General features: G+C 37.5%; 1 protein-coding gene across 1 annotated transcript in view; it reads left to right on the top strand.

The window, feature by feature from the left end:
* ASPH (aspartate beta-hydroxylase) overlaps positions 1-19,595 on the top strand; it is a 95,948-nt gene that overhangs the window by 70,486 nt on the left and 5,867 nt on the right. Inside the window, 6 exon segments of the mRNA XM_015855666.2 lie at positions 4,129-4,227; positions 4,911-5,000; positions 5,685-5,822; positions 12,153-12,288; positions 13,104-13,195; positions 16,436-16,569. Of these exon segments, the coding sequence (XP_015711152.2) occupies positions 4,129-4,227; positions 4,911-5,000; positions 5,685-5,822; positions 12,153-12,288; positions 13,104-13,195; positions 16,436-16,569 (689 nt within the window).

The following is a 19,595-nucleotide window of genomic DNA, read 5'->3' as shown; positions in this document are numbered from 1 at the left end:
CATATGGTTTAAAGCTCTGCCATAGGTACTGAGGCTCTATGCAGAGTTAATACAAGTGAGGCAAACTATGATGCGTTGTTCCAGTGACCTCCAGGAGACATCTTCTTATGATTTAAAAAAACAAAAGCAAACAAAAAAACTAGGGCAAATTAGTCATCTGCTCAGAAACAAGACATCCCAAACAAGAGTTTAAACTCAGTGCTGCAGAGTAGATGCCCCCAGTATTTATGAATCCCGTTTCAATTGCCACTGCAAGAATATTCATACACTTTATGCAAGTATTTTTTAGTGCAATGGGCATAGATGTGTAGGAAAAGAGAGCAGAGCTCAGCTCATTCTTAAAGGGGCATACCTTGGGTTTGACTTTAGGCTCTGCTTCTTGCTGATTCCCATTCCTTTCTTTGTAGTTGTCTTACATGGGAGTGGTATACTTTGGAACTTGCCTGAGGAGCAAAAGAGCAGTTGGGCTGGGGGAGAATTTAGACTCCAAGCTTCCTGTTTGTAGCAAATATAGTGGATGCTTTGGAAAAGATAATGGGGATTTTTTTTTTGCTTCCTTCTGTAACATTATGGCCTAAACTCAGTGTTAGCCATGGGCTGAGCAGGCATTACACAGTGGACTCTTCACAGGCACTCTGGACTATGCTGGAATTCATCACGCACCATTTCAGACCAGACTAAATAGCTGACATCATCTCTAAAAAACTGAATCAGCGTCCAAGGAATCCTAGTGAATGAAAGCTTTCTGCTTCACGTTTAACGGCCAGCTTGCTCATTTTCCAATCAATTTCACATTTCTTTCTTTTTTTTTCTTTTTTTTTTCTTTAATAAGAAGATTTAAATATTGGAAACCAATCAAAATTTTCCTAAAAAATGTGAAGAAACTAATTTTGTCTTTCTGAAGTGTTGTGATCAGTTGTTTTTTTTCTCAACAATCTTAAATCTGTTTTTTTTACAGTCAAGTAGTGTGTGTAACATGCTAAACTTCAGATGAAGACAGCTTTGTACATTCAGCTGAAGTGTAGTATGAAGTGAAAATAGAAAGTACGCTTTTTAGTTGCATTTGCCGGACTTTCTGCTGAACAATGGATGGAAAGTGGTGTCCAGCTGGAGAGGATTTCAATTTTGCCAGATGATAATATGTTTTCATCTGAACATTGTACCCACCTACATGGAAACATAACGTTGAAAGTAATTCTCACAGAAATTAAAGCTATTTTTGTTTTCAGATATCTACGGGTTGATAAAACACAGTGGGAAGAATTTCCTTAGCAAAGAATGAGTGAACTTATAGCAATTTTTCTGCCTGCCATTCTGAGCCATGTCTGCATGGCCTCAGTGCGGTCACATACAGATACATACAAGCCACCTCTGATTGAACTATCTCAGGTACCAAAAGCAGAATATCCACATTAACACACTACTCTGCCCTGGCTAATTAGCCACTGATAGCCCCAGAGGTTAATTTCTATATTCATGATTAATATTTAATGGGCAATGAGTGGTTTAGTAAAACTTATTTTTAAACATAATTAATATTGCATGCAGCAACAGCAACAGAGTAATACAATTTACATTAAATACTTCCAGTGTAATTTCTGCTGATTGTATCTCTTCACTTCTCTTTAGGGGCTCTGAATGTAGATCATGCCTTAATGCAACCCGGCAGAGTTTAAATGAACTGTAATATGGAAAATTCTCTTCTGTCTTAATTAATCAGATAGCTTTATCCTATAGTTAAAGGAACTGTAACAAAATTATATGACTAATAAATATTTCTGCCAGTCATTTTTATTTCACCCAGCAGGTATAGATCTGTGGAACAGAATGATGCTATGCAGAATGCTGTTATGCATAAAGTATAAGACTCTTATTATGGTATTGTCTTAGAGGTCAACCTGATCCCTATTATGAATTGCAAAGTACATTTGTGCTAATGAAGTGCCATATTACAGACTTCAAGTATATTCTCAAAATTACTGTTTCTTCATAATGGTGTTTTGGTTTTTTTTATTCTGTAAAAATATATGAAATACTCTTAATTTTAAGCCATAACATTTATACTCACGTAGCACTGATTTTGTTCTTGCTTGCATGTATTGTGTGTAATAATGTTGGAGAAAGCAAAGAAATTGACCCAAAGGACTTGTTATAGGTTTGCTGCTAATTATTTTGATTGAAGAATTAGTTTAGACAGTGGCAAGAAAAAAAGGATAAGGAAGTGGCTATAATGTATGCAGACATTTTATGTGTGGCATGAGCTTAGTAGTTTCAAAAATGGATTTAGAGGAGGAAGACCGTGCATCTGCCCATTGTTCTCTATCAGTCTCTGTCCTTCTGCTGACTTCTAAGCACCTGCACTGGTCCTCACAAACCAAGGATCTGTCCTGACTGGACTTTCCACCCTTATTTTAAGAGAGAAGAAGTTTATCAACAGATTTATCTTCACCATGTAATCAATATCATATGAAGCTTCAAATGGTAATGAATATATATGCACAAGGGCTGCTCTGAAAGTAATGCCTTCTGTTTACTATGTTGGCCCACAGCGTTAGAGGTAGATGCTGATGGTATGGCTGTAGAGAATGAACCTTCCCACCAATATTCTGTTATGTTCTGTTGCCATGTGACTGATGGCATCATAGGAGCAGTCTGACACAAGGGTGGAAGTGTGTAGGAAGCAAAGGGGTGAAACTGAATTCTTCTATGAGGGGAAAAAATGCCACTGACATTCATCTGCACTTACTGAATGTTTGTGGGGGCCAAAATAGTGGCTGTGAGCATGGTGAGATGGTGGATGGTGTGGGTTTATGCAGGCTATTGTTCATCGCTGGCAAAAGTACATGGCGTATGTTGAAAGACAGTGCTTTGTATCTGAGAATATGTTCTATCAACTGTGCTTTCTGTATCTCTTGTCATTTCCATGGAAATAAACAGGAGGTATTACTTTCAGAGCAACCTAAATATAATTTATATTTATAGTGTGTTAGAAATGTGGAGCTGGAAAGCAGATCAAGGCATTCTGTGATTATTTTTTTTTTCACCATGGCACAAAACAAATGCATTTAAATTATCCAGTGTTGTTGGGAGTATGTTTTAAAACTCAGAGTAGCCAGCTTCATGCTTCCTTCCCCTGAAACACTCCTTCATACAGTGATCCCTGCTTACAGCTGTCCCTATGCTCACAAATCTTGTACTTGAAATATCCTCTGTGCGTAATGAGAATCAGATTTCTTACTTGTACACGGGTTCTCCTTTTCTGCAGAGTTAACAGTGTTATCACACAGAATCACAAAATGACCCAGGTTGGAAGGGACCTCAAGGATCATGAAGCTCCAACCCCCCTGAATAACATTTGAGTTATGTTCTAACACAAATATATCTAAATTTTCTTAAGGATTCTTTTATCTCAATTGAGCACACTAGGTTTTAGAGTGCATCACACAACTGGCAAAGAATGATTTATATATCACCTGATATGAAAACGCACTGAATCACTTGAGGTACCCCACTGGTCTTTGCATTACTTTCTGATTGCTTTCTCTTGGCCACGAAAGTGTAAGCTCTTCCAAGGGAGTTCTTACTGTTGTGCTGAGAATGGTCTTTGCTTTGCCTGGGTTTGTACAGCCCCATTCTTGTGTTACAGATTATTTCACAGCGCGTTTCTAAATAGCAGTCACTTCCTGCATAGTATGTTCTCTCTTGTCACGACTAGTCTATCAGTGTAAACCTAACAAATTTTAAACTCTTCCAGGTATATTTCTACAATGTCCTTCTTGTGATTCTTCTGTAGACTTGTTCAAAGAGCAGCTGCCTTCCTTTATATTAGTCCTGCAATTTAGTATGTTAAAACTCAACACAGAAGGCAGAGAAAGAGGCACAAGAAGAAAATGATGCAAGTCAGAGAATCCAACTGGAAGAATTTTACATATCAAAGTTCAAACTTTGGTTTATAGTATGTTATTTGGGAGAAAGATAAATGTAAATGCATAGAAGTACAGGAAAAGCAAGAATTTATCTGTGACAGTGATGGAAGAAAATTGCATCAATGAATAGTAATTTGTACACAGATTTTTTTAATCTATATAAATTCATACCTGACTGTTTAATTCCTTTGTGCTCTAATAGGTTCTACGCCTGGCTCCAGATGATGGTTTTGCCAAAGTACATTATGGCTTCATCCTGAAGGCTGAAAACAAGATAGCAGAGAGCATACCTTATTTAAAGGTAGTTTTATTCCCACATTTAAAGTACATATTTTACTAATAGGGAAAAAGAAAAGGTAAAAGGGAAAAAAAAAAAAAAAAAAGAGAGGAAAATCATAATATACAAAATCTGTCAAGCTAGAAGTATTCTAATTGCAAATCACAATTTAAGCTGCGCATCGAAGTTATGCTACTATATCACTGCCAATGAATGGGAAAAACCTGATACACTAAGATTCATCAGTTCTTGGGGTTCTATTAGAACACAACTGTGAGTCTCAAGTTGTCTTGAGGCTTGCAGTATGCTGCAAACTAAAGGTTCTTAAAAGATCCATAGAGTTGAATTGCATACATCTTAGTGCTTGGAAGAAATACTACTAAACAAAGCCTTAATTTACAACAACCAGCTGTCTAAAATGCTTGTGTACATTTATAGGATTGAAGTCAAGTGTTTGTCTTTGAATACACCTCTGTCTTGGAGTAACTGGGGGAAGAGGCCATGGGATTTTGCAAACTGATAACTTTTTTCCATGTTTTTTTACTGTATTCATTCAACAGATGTTCATAGTTATCACAGTAGTTAAATTTTATAGCCAATTTCATAGATTTTCTCTTGCATAGACTGTATACAGTAACGACCTGAGCTGTTTTAGAAGTCCCACTGAAGTTTCTTTTCTACTATCGTATTTCTGTTATTATTTTTAGGAAGGACTAGAGTCTGGTGACCCTGGCACAGATGATGGACGATTTTACTTTCATTTGGGTGACGCCTTGCAGAGAATAGGAGACAAAGAGGTATATATTTAACATGGCCTTGCTTTAACATCTGGCAAATCCAGACAAAACTTCTGAGCATGGGCTCAAAGTAAAATACTTGAGTAGTCTGTTTTAAGTAACAGTCCAGCATACGTGTGTAGAAATCAAGATAAGCAATAGAAAAAAAAAACCACAAAACAAAACCAAAAGCAAAGAGCAATTTGTATGATGGTAGCATCTCTTAGCATTCCTTCTTTTGCCTTAGAATTGATCAAAAATTTGACATTTACCTGGAGCTTCCAAAGAAAAAAGAAAAAAAAAAAATCAGAATGTGTTTTTTATCTGTTTTCTGCTCCTACTACTTGTGCTTTTTTTCCACCAGAGCCAAAATACAGTGACCTAATTATATTGCTTTATGCAAGTTCTTTCATAGCACTGATAACAGTATTCTATAAACTGTACTTCTTTCCCATATTTACCAAGAGACTACTGACCCATATTTAATATCAATAATTGTGAGGAGGATCCTGTTTTGCTAATGCTGTACTGGACAACCTTGGCTGACTGATACGTCTGACAACTGATGATTTTCAATTTTTTGTTTTTATGTTTTTATGCCTTCTGTGTCTTAGAAGAATATCCCCAGAATTAAATGGATCCTAAGCTTTTTCTATGGAATTTTGGTTGATATGAATTTAATTGCTAACAAGTGTCATATTCTAGGCGTATAAGTGGTATGAACTTGGATACCAAAGAGGTCACTTTGCATCAGTCTGGCAGCGCTCTCTCTACAATGTCAAGGGACTGAAAGCTCAGCCGTGGTGGACAGCAAGGGAAACAGGTTATACAGAACTGGTAAAGGTGAGGAAGTTTGTCTCTGTTTAATTTCATTTTTTTAAATTTTTCTAATAACGACTGCATGGGGTGAAGCAGAGACAATGCTTGTCCCTGAGGTCTGAATTACTGCCTGTGAATACCAGACACCAATCTCAGACAGAGTGGAAGATTTCACAAAGATACAATAAATTGAGATTAGGTGTTTTAAAAATTGAGAACAGGGATAGAATGACTGAAATCATTACTAAATCCAAAGCTTGTATGGTAGGCAACTGTAATATCTCAATTACAAAATAGCAGCAAATTTTGGCAATGACTGGGACACACGTCATGCAATTCTTCCTTATTCAGGAGAAGCTCTGTTCCTTGCCCCCTTTTTAATACTTGGTGTCTTCTTAGGCAGATTACATAGGGGAGACGAGCATAAACTCAGAGGGATGGATTTAGTAACAGATAATGACACAGAATTTTAGTTCTTTAAAGTTCTTTTTATTCAATATGAAACATATAGTTTATTTATTATTCATAACAATAGTTTAGGTTTTCAGTAGTTGCCTATTTTTGACATTAAAGATCCCTAAGCAGGTCCTTTACAACTCCAAAGTAACAGCAATAGTAATTTTAAAAATTAGGAAGTATCCCTTATGTGTATGTTTAGATTATTAGTGTGTGGTTTCAGCTGTAGACTCATTGAATGGGTTGGAAGGAACCATAAAGATCACGTAGCTCCGGCTGCCCTATCATGGGCAGGGTTGCCTCCTGCTAGATCAGGATGTTCAGGGCCCCATCCAACCTCATCTCTAGGGATGGCAGATCCTTTATTTATGCAGGACAATTTTACACTAATTTTTTTAATTCTTCTGCACAACTAATTTAAATACTTGTTTGAAGAGGCAGTTTTGTTCAGTCTTTGTTTCCTTATGCTCAATTACTTAACAAGTTAGAAACTTGCCGTGAAATAATTATTTTATTAATAGAAGAGGAAATTTAAAAAGAGGGATTACTCCTTTTTGAGGTTCTGATGACAGTATAGATAATGCTGGGAAACTTAGATTGAAAAGTGGTCGTCAACTGTAACCTTGCTCATAGAAAATAAAAAATTAGCTTTGTGGACTAGCATAAGGGAAACATTAATAGTGCACCTATTGGAGTCATTCTGGAGGTACAAATTAAAATAGATACTTTGTATATAAAGGTGATGGAGGGACTAGAAATCTGTTATTGTACTCTTGACCAACAGTAAGGAAAGTATATATCACATATCTCCAGTTAAGAGAGTACTTCACTGCGCTAAAAGTTTTTGTTGTTCTTTTAGGTGTTACATTAGCCATATGTTGAAGATATCCATGCAAGTTGAAATCCAAAATGTAACTTATATGTATCAGAAAAAAATTGCATTATCGTATTTCCCCCATAACTCAAAAAGTTCTTGAGTCTGTGAAAAAGAGCAGATTTGATTCCATTAACAATTGGTGCTGCAAGCAAAATGCTCTTGAAAGTAGTAGCAGTGCTCTTGAAAAGTTAGTACCAAAATCTTCTGAAGACAACTCCTTTAATGGTTTCTGAAAAATTCAAGCCTCTGTACATGTTCTAGTTAATAGAGGGGTGGGGAAAAATAGGTTTATTTCCCCATTCCACACAGCAAAATGTAGTAGGCTGTTTCTTGTGCTGAATGTGTGGGAAATGCTTACAAATCCAAATAGTAGTAGTTGATGCTGAGAATTGTTTTATGGAGTTTGAAGCATTGCAGGCCTGGACACTCTCTCCCTCCATTCGTTATAAAATGCAAACAGAGTATTTTCAATATCTTGGTAACTTAACAGTCCTAATGGAGAATTTATTTGTCACTAGCTGAGACAGTGCTAAAGCCAGGTTCTCTGACATTTTCTGACAGCTCTGACTTTGTTCATTCTGTTAACTGACACAGCTGTAGTTAGTCGGTAACATGTTAGAGCCCAGATCTTGTTTGATTTTGTTACAAAGGATCACAAGATTCCTTGGGATTATAGATGGAGATCTGAGTTTTGATGGTGACTTTCTTTTTTCCATGGAAAAGCTGTAGAAGAAAGTTCTCTTTCAGTACTCCCAGTTTAATAATTCTACTGAGTGGCATTCTGCTCACATAGCTATACTCAATTAGTAAATTATCTGTACTAGTCTAGTCTAGTGTGTGACTAGTTTACAAATAAAAGAAGAAAAGGCATTTCCAAAGGACAATTAATTGCTACCATGTTAAATTACTTTATTAGGATGACATCTCTCCATTTCTGGTCTTAACTTCTCTACTGCTTTCCTTGGGGGAAAATAAATAAATAAAGTGAAAGCCTAGATAACTAACTTAGGCTTGATATTTAACTTAATTTATGGGTAAGGTTAAAGAAGGCAATCACGTACTTTATTTAAGTCTTTATGAACTGCTAGCCAGGATGTCATTTCTATGTTTTCTTTTGTTACTTAGAAGTTACATCAATAAATAAGGAGGTGTACAATGGTGGGAAATCCTGGTTAGTGCTACCGTGCTCATTGCATCTGTCTAACTTCTGCCCATTAATGCTTCCTTTTGCTTTGTTATGTTTTTTGTAGTTTCTTTTAAAGAACAGAAAGAAGGACCTGATTTCTCAGAGAGCAGAAACTATAAACCTTTAAGTTAGGAAGTGCATCAAGGGACCTATGCAGAAGTGTTCCTGATCCACAATAGTTCAGGACTTTCGATCTGGAGATTCAATACATTTATTGTTTGAGTTCAGCTAAAAAGTAATTTTGCTTTTATCTTCAAACCTTACTGTCCTACCCTGAGGCAATTAGCTTTTCTTTCCACGTCTTACTTAGTTTTTTTCATTATCTGAGGTGTATTTGGAGAATATCAATATAGCATTATTTTTCTGTTCTGGTAATCAGTGAGAATAATAGATAAAAGTATTATAATGGTATCTCAGACACTTTTCACCAGGTTCCCATTTAATGGGAAATAATCTAGGTAACTTTGCCCTCTCCTCATTTTGAGTCTTATGATTTCAGAAAGGACTACAAGGATGCTTTGCCAACAGTGTACTACAGTGAACAGCTTAGTGATTAGAATGGATCCTGTATAGACCATTTTCACTGATTGTTTGGACTTTATTAGTCTAAAGTGCAGCAAGAGAGAGAAAGAATGAAAGTACTGGCAACAGCACATATTCATAATGTTTTCCATGGAGAGAGATCTACGAGTAGGTAGTCTGGCTAACAAAATCTGGACACTCATATTTCATGTTGAAAATTAACTGAAAGATGCATTTGAAGTGTGGCTGGATGCTTAAGAGAGCTTTGTGTTGAAAAGAGCAAGATGATGCTTATGCATGCTGATGTTTAAGCACTGTGAGTGACTGAATGAGTGCAAGGAATTATTTTAGATGGCTTTAAAAAACTGGCCATTGCCTGGAGGTCATCAGAATTCCCCAAACTGTGATTATTGTGAATGCTATTTTTTTTACTCTGTTCCAGTAACAAAGTGAAAGGGATTGGAGACTTACCGTTATTTTACTTTATAGCCCAATGGATTAAAATGCACATGTGGTCAGTGGTTATGCCTCACATGGGGGGTACTAAACTCTTAATCTCTGTCTGTGGCATTTATGACTATGCCTTGAAAAGCGCTTGACAGCAAAGAATAAATATTTTTAATATAGTCACACATAAAAATAAAACAATATTAAGAAATCCCTGTTTAAATTTTGTAATTTCTTTTCCAATAAAATCTACACTATTGCCAGATGTAAAGCAACTGTAAAGTTCCATTATTGTTAGGAACTGTATTTAAAAAGCCATATGGAGGTTTATGGGAATCAGCTGGTAAGAAACAAGGACATATGCTCCAAATGCTGTTCACCACCTGATTCTTCACTTGAAAGCAGAAAATTGAACCAAATATAATATGAATCTTTTGTAAACTGAGGCTTGTGTCCTTACATATTATAGAACATGAACATAATTAACTTTTTTCTGTTGATACTAGCTCTTGGGTCAGTAGCCTGAAGTCCAAGTCCTCTACTTAGCAACTGTGTTTTAATGGTGTTCTGCATTTGCAAAATCACAGAATTGCAGGAGCTGGAAGGGACCTCAAGAGATCAAGTCCAACCCCTCTGCTAAAGCAGATACCCTGCAATAGGTTGCATGGGTAGGCATCCAAATGGGTCTTGAGTATCTCCCTCCATAGAAGATGACTCCACAACCTCTCTGGGAAACTTGTTCCAGTGCTCTGTCACCCTTACCATAAGTTGTTCTGTATATTAATATCAAACTTCATATGTTCAAGTTTTATGCCATTGCTCCTTGTCTTATCACTGTGTACTACCAAGAAGAGGCTGGCCTCATCCATTCATTCCTGCAATTCAGTGTATGCCTAATAGTCTGTAACATCAGGGAGATCAAGGCTTGGACTCCTGTAACCTTCTCTTCTATCTAGGACTTGGAAATTACTCATACTAAAGCATTATCAGTTTGTTTTATAGATGAGGGTCCAGTTTTTCAAGTATATAGAACACTATTGATTTCAGTGGCAGTTATATCTAAAACCATTGAGGAGTTGGCTCAAAATCAATGGTATGTATTCAAATCACTTGGATGCAAAAGTGCTGGGGAAGGAGTTTTAAAGGCAAGGACGATCACAGAACTTTGCAGGCTGACTTTCAGCTGGTCACTTGTGAAGAATTAGCAATGACAAAGCTGCCATTATGGACAACTCCTCGGACAGCCAGTGCTCTTCATGCACCTTTTAATCTGCATGGGTAAAAATTCCTTACATTTTTCCAGGCAAAGGATTAGGCGTCTGAGGAAACAGATATGTGTTTGCATTATCTTTCAAAGTTTTCCAGTTTTGTTTATCTGTATGGCTGTTAAATGAAGCCTCTATAAATGCAAGTTTTTCACATATATATATATTTCAGACAAATCAGTTTTACAAATATATTCTTGAAAACATTTCTTTTTAGTATTAGCCATTGGAGGAGAGTTACAGAAATCCATCAGTGGGAGAGAATAGGATGAGTGCAGCAGGAAAATGAGTGCTTTTCACCTTTATTAATGGATAAGAGAATGCAGTTTGCTAGAGAAAAAGAAAAAAAAGAGAGAGAGAGTATACAGTAATAAGAGAAGTGCAGTCCTAATTTTCATAGACCTTAACAGGCCTAAAAAGATTGTAGTGAGAGGTAGTCTGTGTATTACAGACAGCACGTTCCAGCCATAGCTTTGTTTCCTGAGCCTTTTATGGTACTTCACTGTATGATCTGCTTTGCAGGATGCAACTCTTCAGTTTAAATGCGAAAGGCTAATAACCATATTAAATTTATGGCTGAAAAGGGGTAGTTATATCACCTTATCTGACCTCTGTTACAGAGACGTTAGAGTTTTATTTGACTTTATGCACTGTACAGACATGCAGTGGAAGCACATCTTAGCCCATTTGGTGTATTAAATCAATCGAAAATGTCTTACAGAAATGCTTTGTTTGGGAGCACAAAATGAAAGCTACTCACCCAAAATAATGTTTAGCAAGTAAAGTAAGTAGCTTGGAAATTAAAGTCATGTCATTATCATCTATATCCATTGCCAAGCTGTGAGTTTCTCATTTCTATTACTGTAACATTAAACGGACTTATTACTGACAGAATGCAAGGTTTTCTAATCTACCTGATTTTTACAAATAGAATGTCCTGAGGCAGCAGAGAAGAGCAGACGTGTTAATCCTACAATCTTGTGGGTTTGGTGTCTATGAAGTACAAGGCAGCTTACACATTGTTAAAGATTGTATCCATAAATTGTCACCTGTCATTTCAAGTTGTATTTGACTATTTTCAATAGCACCAGAAGGTGCAAGTGCATCTTTGCAAACCTTTCTGAAGGTTTAAATCACAGCTACCAACAGAACTAGCTTGTTTGCATTTGTCCTCTTTGAACTGAGGTGTTCTGTCAACGCTTGGAGTTTCAGTTTATGCAGTGGTTTTCCAGTTGCAAGAGCGCTTCGAGGTAACACGTGCTACGTTTGAGAAGACCAGTACTTTTTTTAGCTTGCAATATAAAATCATCTGTTAAAAAACCATTCAGCTAATCAGAGCAGGTAATGTCAGGCCTTCTCTGCAGAGAGGCAGGGGACCATTGAAATTGTTAATACGTGTGTAATTGAATCTGAAGAATGCTGTGAAAGTTGTTCCTGCCTTAGCGTGACAGAAGGAAATAGGTACGTATAAGGAAACTTGATAATAATGATGAACGTGTGTGTGTGTGTGTGTGTTTAATTAGAAAGTTAAGAATGGAAGCAAAAAATAAAGAAGCGAAATGCAGTAAGTTCTCAGTGCAGTAACATGACTTTCATAACAGTCCTTAGAAAAAAACTGGAAGCTCATTCGAGATGAGGGTCTTGATGTGATGGATAAAAAAAGAAGCCTCTTCTTGCCTGAAGATGAGAATCTACGAGAAAAAGGAGACTGGAGTCAGTTTACTTTATGGCAACAAGGTAAAACATTTTGTATTTCTCTTTCCCCAGTTTCACTTTCTCAGACTGATGTAGTGTAAAAAGGAGTTTCTCCCGAATGTTTTGTTTTTTGAAATCACTGCAGGGGAAGGGAGCTAATAGAATAGTGTCTGAGACCCCACTGACGGATAAAGCAAGAATTCTTATTGCCCACAAGCTCTTCTAACAATCCCTTCAGGGTAATACTCATCTCTTGGCTGGGCTGCCAAAATTTTCCATAGTAATGCATAGTACAAATCAGCCTGAAGGAGGAAAGGAAAGCAGGAGAAAACATATCCTCAATGTTTTATTGCCTACTAGGTGAGGTCCACTGTTCAGAAATGACATGGGCAAAAGAATCTGAGCTCTAAAAAAACCTGCTGGTCACTGTGCAGTGGAAATTACTGGGATGACCTGAATTTCTTAAAAGACTACATACGAAAGAGTATTGTAAGATAAAATATTAACGACCAAAGTCTATTAAAATAGTTGGTGAAATGGTATAATATCATTGGCATTATCTGTCTTTTTAACAAGTATACTTGAGTGATGTACTTAATCAGTAATAAAAATATAACCATGTTTAGAGTCATGTTTGAACAGGAAGAAGCCCACTCTTCTGATATAATTTAAAAGCAAAAGAGTGGCAGGCTGCTTTAACATTACAACATGTAAGCTGGCATTTCTGTTTCATAACTTGAAAAGTGTGATAACAATTACTGATTTTGGTGTCAGCTTTGTTGCTGTTCTGCAAACTAGAAAACAAGGAACTGTTCGTTCATTGCGCTTATTAGTGCTACATCACTTATTTTCACTAGGAAGAAAAAATGAGAATGCTTGTAAAGGTGTTCCAAAAACGTGTGCTTTATTGGAAAGATTCCCAGAAGCTACGGGCTGCCGAAGAGGACAGGTACCTTCATTTTTGCAAATCCCTAAGTCTGGGAGCAGGTGATGTTGAGGAATGTGTATAGAAGGACGCACGATCTTGGTGTATTCAGTGATGCCTCAGACACACAATAAAGTTAATATTGTAAAAGCCTTCAGAAGATACAAGGTAAAATATATCAGCTAAAGCTTTCTCATGGAATTTTTAGTTGAACTGGTTTCTCTTGTGATCATAGGGAGCTCATGCTGGGTAAGTAATTGTCTTCTGTGGGTCAACTGATGGTAATAAATTACTAAACTTAGTCTTAAGTGACCTGATCTGACACACAGCTAACCCTGCTTTGAGCAGGAGATTGGACTAGATCCTTTCTAACCTGAATTTTTCTGTGATTACTCTCAACTGAATAACAAGTTACGAAATTAAAACAGGGAGCCAGACTCTCACTTTGATAACCTTTGCATGCTTACCCAGTCTGGTGGCATTAGGTATAACAAGAGTCACCGAACAAAGGCCAGACAGTACTACTGTCACATAAAGGAAAGAAACTTTGAATCCATGGGCTGTGTCCTTCAGTGTCAACAAAATTAGTTTCATGTACCCGATCTATACTGATTACTCTGCTACAAATCAACCTCATTAAATCCTCAGAGTTTAAGTTTTCAACCACAGTATAACTTATCTGTAGTTCAGGTATATTTGATGACATACATGTAATTCTTCTTGATTGCAGCATGTGTGTTTGTATAAATATATGTCTCACAGACATATATAATCAGATATGTGGAGGCAAATTATATACATGACAGTAATTATTCTACAATGCAAGTATTTCCAGCATTGTCAAAGTATTTCTGGGGGTTATCAGTAACTTTCCTTCATAGCCAGTATTAGCAGTTATATGAGTTTCTTCAGAGTCTGACAGGGTAAACAAGCATGAATCTCACTGTAGTAGAGGCAGTGGAGCATCTTTGTGTGCCACAGCCACTGGAGCTTATTGCTTGCTGTAGTAAGATAGCTCTGATAAGCTCAAACCTTATATGTTGGGAACAGCTAAGGCATTAGGGTTCACATTCTTTTATGCTCACTGTGTTGTAATTGGAAAGTTGGGAATGTCTTAAAAACAATAGGATTTAGCAAAGCTCCTCATCACTTACACAATATTAATCTTTTCCATTGGGCACTTTTAGAATCAGAACGATAATATCCCTGCTAAGCCTTCCTTTCTTCAGACTGAGCATTCCCATCTCTTTTAGCCTTCCCTTATATTTCAGAGGCCATTGCTTATCTTTGTGACTCTTTGCTGGACTTGCTCAGTTGTCTATGTTTATCTTGGAGTGAGTAGCCCAGAACTGAACCCAGCACTGAGAGTGCTGAGTGTAAGGATCACTTCACACAACCTGCTTGCAAGGCTCTGCCAAAGGCAGCCCAGGAAGCTCTTGGCCTCCTCTGCTGCTCACATTGTTTTAAGCTGTTGTTTACATGGACCCTAAATTCATAGTGATGCACAGAGTTATTTCTCTCCAGTGCAGGACTTTTCATTTCTTTGTTGAACATCGTGAGGTTCGTGTTTGCTCCAATTTCCAACTTGTCAAAACCCTTATGAGTGGCAGCAAAAATATTTTGGTGTATCAGCCTTTTCTCCTCAATATTCTATCCCCGACAAGAGATGTACTCTTTCTCTTCATCTAGGACATTAGTGAAGCATAAACAGTGTTGGACCCAATGGTGAACCCTAGGGTATACCTCTGTTGAGCTGTGGGTGTTGTGCTTTGATCACAACTCCTTGAGCCTGTCTGAACTGCCAGTTTTCAGCCTCCTTCACTGTCAGCTTACCTATTTTCCACTTCATCGGTTTGTCCATGCTGATGTTATTGGCAGACAGTGTCAAAAGCCTTACAAAAGTTGAGCTAAACGATACCCTCTCCCCTCATCCATCAAGTTAGACATCTCACTGTAGAAAGCTGGTTAAGCATGATTTCCCTTTTGTAAATCCACGCAGACTGCTCCCAGCCATCTCTTCCTTCACATGTTTGAAAATGGCTTCCAGGATTACTTGCTCCATCACTAAGATGAAACTGACTGGTCTGTAGTTCCTCAGATACTACTTGTTGCCCATAAGATCACATGAACATTTGCTTTCTTACAGTCCCCAGGAGCCTCCCCTGCCGTAGCCTTTCAGAGATGGAGAGTGGCCTTTTGACATTGTCAGCCAGCTTCTTCAGTACTCCTCATTAAAGCCTGTTAGGGTCTATGGAATGATTTTGAGTTTGTTTAATGTTCCTTAACATGAGGGGAAGTCTTTTCTCCAGTTCTCTTCACTGTTCTCAAGTGCCTGGGATTCCTGTTGGTCAATCTGAACAGTAAAGACTGAGGCAAAAAAAAGGCATCCCGTGTCTCAACCTTTTCCATGGCCTCTGTCATCAGATCTCCTGCCACATTCAGCAAAGGGCCTGTGTTTTTCCAATTCTTCCTTTTATTGCTGATGAGCTTATTGAAATCTTTAATTATGCCCTTCAGTTTCACCTCCAGATCTCACCAGATGAGCCTTGAATTTCTTGACCTTATCCCTGCACACTCTGAGTATGTTCTTCTGGGATAACCCTACCCTGCTTTATTCTCTTCTATGCATCCTCTCTTTAACTCAGCTTTTCAGGATCTCTGCGCTTCTTAATTGTGGGGACATACTGTTCTTGATCTTGAATGAGGTAATCCTTAAAAATAAACCAACTGTCCTAGACTGTTCTTCACTCCAGCACTGTCTTTTGGTATTTTTTCTAGCAGATCCCTGAATAAACCAGTCTGCTCTCCCAAAGCTGTGGGTCGTACTCCAGCTTTTTGCCTGTCTCCCTATCCCCATGATCCTGAACTCTATCATCACATGGTTGCTTCAGCCAAGACTGTCAGTGGCCTTCACAATCCCACTGTTATCTGAAAGTGACCACCAGCCAGTTGTTCTGGCTAATGCATGTCTTGTGCTTCCTGTAGTCCACCCTTTTAGATGATAAGTGTGTCTGCAGGTCTTACATTGGATATAGAATGTTTTTCTACTGGTACCTAGAAGTTTATTAACTTCAGCCTGAAACAAAAAAAATATATATACATGCACACCACAGTACTGAACACCTTTGGGATGTGAGAATACACCATTATTGCTAAGACTAACAGAAGGTGATGTCATCATGGAAGAGATGTAATGAAGTCCTGAACTCAGAGCAGTACAGTTGTGAAAATGACCTTGCTGAGGGCTCCTCTTTCTTCTTGCAGATCAAATATTCTGTCATGCTTCCAGGAACTCATGTCTGGCCCCACACAGGACCCACCAATTGTCGGCTAAGGATGCATTTGGGCTTAGTCATACCTAAAGAAGGCTGCAGGATTCGATGTGCCCAGGAAAACAGGTATTGACTGGGTTTTTTAGAGACAAAGATGCTTTTTTCTATTTTAGAGTGGGGAAAAAAATGGGTTTTTGTCCATGAAATCTGTGTTTACCTTTGCAGTGCTAATCTGATAAACTTGCCAAAAGAGTTGTTCTATCTGATCTACTTTTTTTGTGTTTTTGTTATTTTATTTTTGTTTGATTTTTTTGTTTATTTTTAATTTGGATTCTTTACTTACAGAGTGACAACTATAGCGTTTTTCACCACTGTAACCAAATACTATTGTATTTCTGCAGAAACCTTACTTCCAGCTGAAGCATTCATTCTAATTCCACATAATTTAGTTAAAACCATTCCAGTTGAATTTTTACATGACATAATATTTTTCTATGTTTAAAAATATTAACTATGTCGCTTTTCAGTTGCAGACTTAACTTGCAAAATTAGGTGGACTTCTAATAACGCTTAGTATCTCAGTATATTTATTTGGAATACTGACTATTTTGTCTTATAGCATCTGAGTGCAACAAGTGCTGCCTTTGAATTATTTTTGTGGTACTACTGTACGTTAATACTTGTTATGGTGAGATGAAATGCCAGTCCTGTTTGCATGACTGCAATATGTGGCAAAATCTTTTTCTAGAACATATAAAAATAACTGCAACAAGGAATTTTTATAATTTTTGAAGATACAATTATTTGAGTGTTAAAAATGTTACTATAGATGTGTTAGGGTTGTTTCTGCTGACATAACAGTCTGACACAGTTAGTGTTAAATAAACTATAAAACCTACACTGCGTAGGTTGTGACAAACATGCTTCCAGCATTACAGTCCAAAATCCAAAACAAGTTTAAGACAGACATTGGGATGACGGTAGAGATACCTAATGGGCTAACGGATTAACAGGAAAATGTGGGTTCTGTTCACTGTGGGACATTATTGTGAATTCAGGTCTACGGTGACTGAAGGGCATTATCACAGGTGGCTACTCTGTGCCTGTGTAAACAAAGTGGTGCTTTTGATTCCCTTCCAAGATAGCAGGTGTCTACAACTCACCACCCGTTATTGTAGCTGACCACTCATCTTTGCCTTAATCTGAACAGAAGGGATAGTGGTGTGGAAAATGAACTTAACTACCCCCCTTGGAAGCAACAGTCCCTCAACCTCAGGGCTGTGTCAGAGCAGAGTGAAGAAATGCCTGTTGTTGCTGGTGTGCTGCAGTCAGAGCATTTCAGTCAGTATCTAGGCTTCTGAACTAGACTCATTTTTATGCATCTGACTTGCTCATTTGAAATGTAAAACTCGCATTCAAAAGGTGACTACAGCTTGTGTCAGAATGTGTTAACTTTGGTTGATTTTGGCAAGAGCTGTACGTTTGAAGGCAGGGTTTTCATTTAAAGTATGTCCAATATTGGCAATGAAAAGGTGCTTTTGCATCCCCTTCCCCACAAAAGATGGTAGAGGTGAACTACTGTGGAAAGAAATTATGTCAGGAAGAAATTATCTCTTTAGCATTTTCAGTTTCTCCTCTCCTCGTGGATCAGAACATTAGGAAGCTGGTGGCTTCAAACAGGAGAGCTGGCACAAGTATGAAGGTTTGACAGGGCTTTGTTGCCATCCTTCTTTAGCTTTCTGCCCCACTGCTGCATGCAGTGTAGAGAATTTTTTGCCATTATGTCACCCAGTGTGTGTTTAGAGGAGAATTGCTACTACGCAGCTTATTCTTAGAAGGACAGGCAACTCATCTCTATCTAGTACTGTGATTTACTCTGTTACCTGCAGGAGAATCTTTGATTGCTACCAGGTGCTTGTCCACCTCATTGTTACTCAGCACAGCTATAGTAATTTGATGTCATTGGGGGGTTTTGAAGTCTGAAGGAAAGACAGTGTAAGTGTAAGGTACAGTGTACAGAAATATATAAATAATATCTAGTTATCAGAAATCAAACATCTGTCAGACGTGGTAATCACGCTTAGAAATGAAGATGCAGATTTACAGCCTTAAGCAGAATTCAGTCCAAAATCTCACTTGTGACAGGTGACATAAGAGCAGAGCAGGTGATATAAAACTACCCCAAAGTGGCTTAGCACCATGCCGGAGTAATATTGTTCCTATGGTCCCACTGTGAAGTATTTCTTACACCGTGAAGACATCTGGAAAATACTTATTTGCATACTAATGGTGGGTTTTGTAATCTATGCAAAAGGGGCTAATAGTTCTGTCAACTTTATGACTTCTTTGTTATGCAAATCAGCCCATCCCTAGTATGATTGATGGAAATGATAGATACAGCTTGTAGCCTCTGAAGCTATTTCGTCTGGATACTTGGAGTTTTTATTGTCTTTAACTAGGCTTATACTTTCAGGATGTTTAGTGAGGTGTTATTCAGGCTGTGTTTGATCAAAAATTAAAATTAAAGAAAATCAAAGTAAAACAAAAAAATCCAATGATTCTTTACCACGTTATGGCATTGAGTTGAGTAATACCAATGTAATTCTAGTGCAGTAGCAGAGAATCAGAGACTCGAGGCCTGTATGACATAAAACATTTTTCTTATTGGATAGCTGACTCAGTTGCAGAAAAATATATGTGATCATACTTAAAACCTGCAAAAGATAATTATGTGGGCCTTCAAGGCTGATGTTCTTGTGCAAGGCAGTATGAATTTTCCACTGTTATGCTTGTTGCCCACCATTACTTAAAATATGTTTAGATTATCATTTCAGTTGAAATGATAATCCTATTTCAATTTCCACTTTCCTTCAGAGCATTGCGGGACGTCCCCATAAATGTTGATAGCTAAGTTTTGCTTTTGTTGACTTTAATGTTCAAAAATACCTAGATAACTTAGGAATCCAGATCTCATTTTTCACTGATTTTTTTTTTTTTTAATAGAAAATTGTTTTCCTTTTGAATGAATGCAGCTGAATGAGCTAAGCAATTTATTTCCATCTTTGATGACAAGATCTTTGCTTCTTTATCATCACTGCTGTTCACAGTTTCTAATTTCCTTTAAGGGCATCAATTCTCATAGACTGCTTTTC

The sequence above is a fragment of the Coturnix japonica genome, chromosome 2, assembly GCF_001577835.2.
Source record: "Coturnix japonica isolate 7356 chromosome 2, Coturnix japonica 2.1, whole genome shotgun sequence".
Taxonomy (NCBI): Eukaryota; Metazoa; Chordata; class Aves; order Galliformes; family Phasianidae; genus Coturnix; species Coturnix japonica.
The sequence above is the reverse complement of the archived record's forward strand: the minus strand, read 5'-3'. Positions and strand labels throughout refer to the sequence as shown.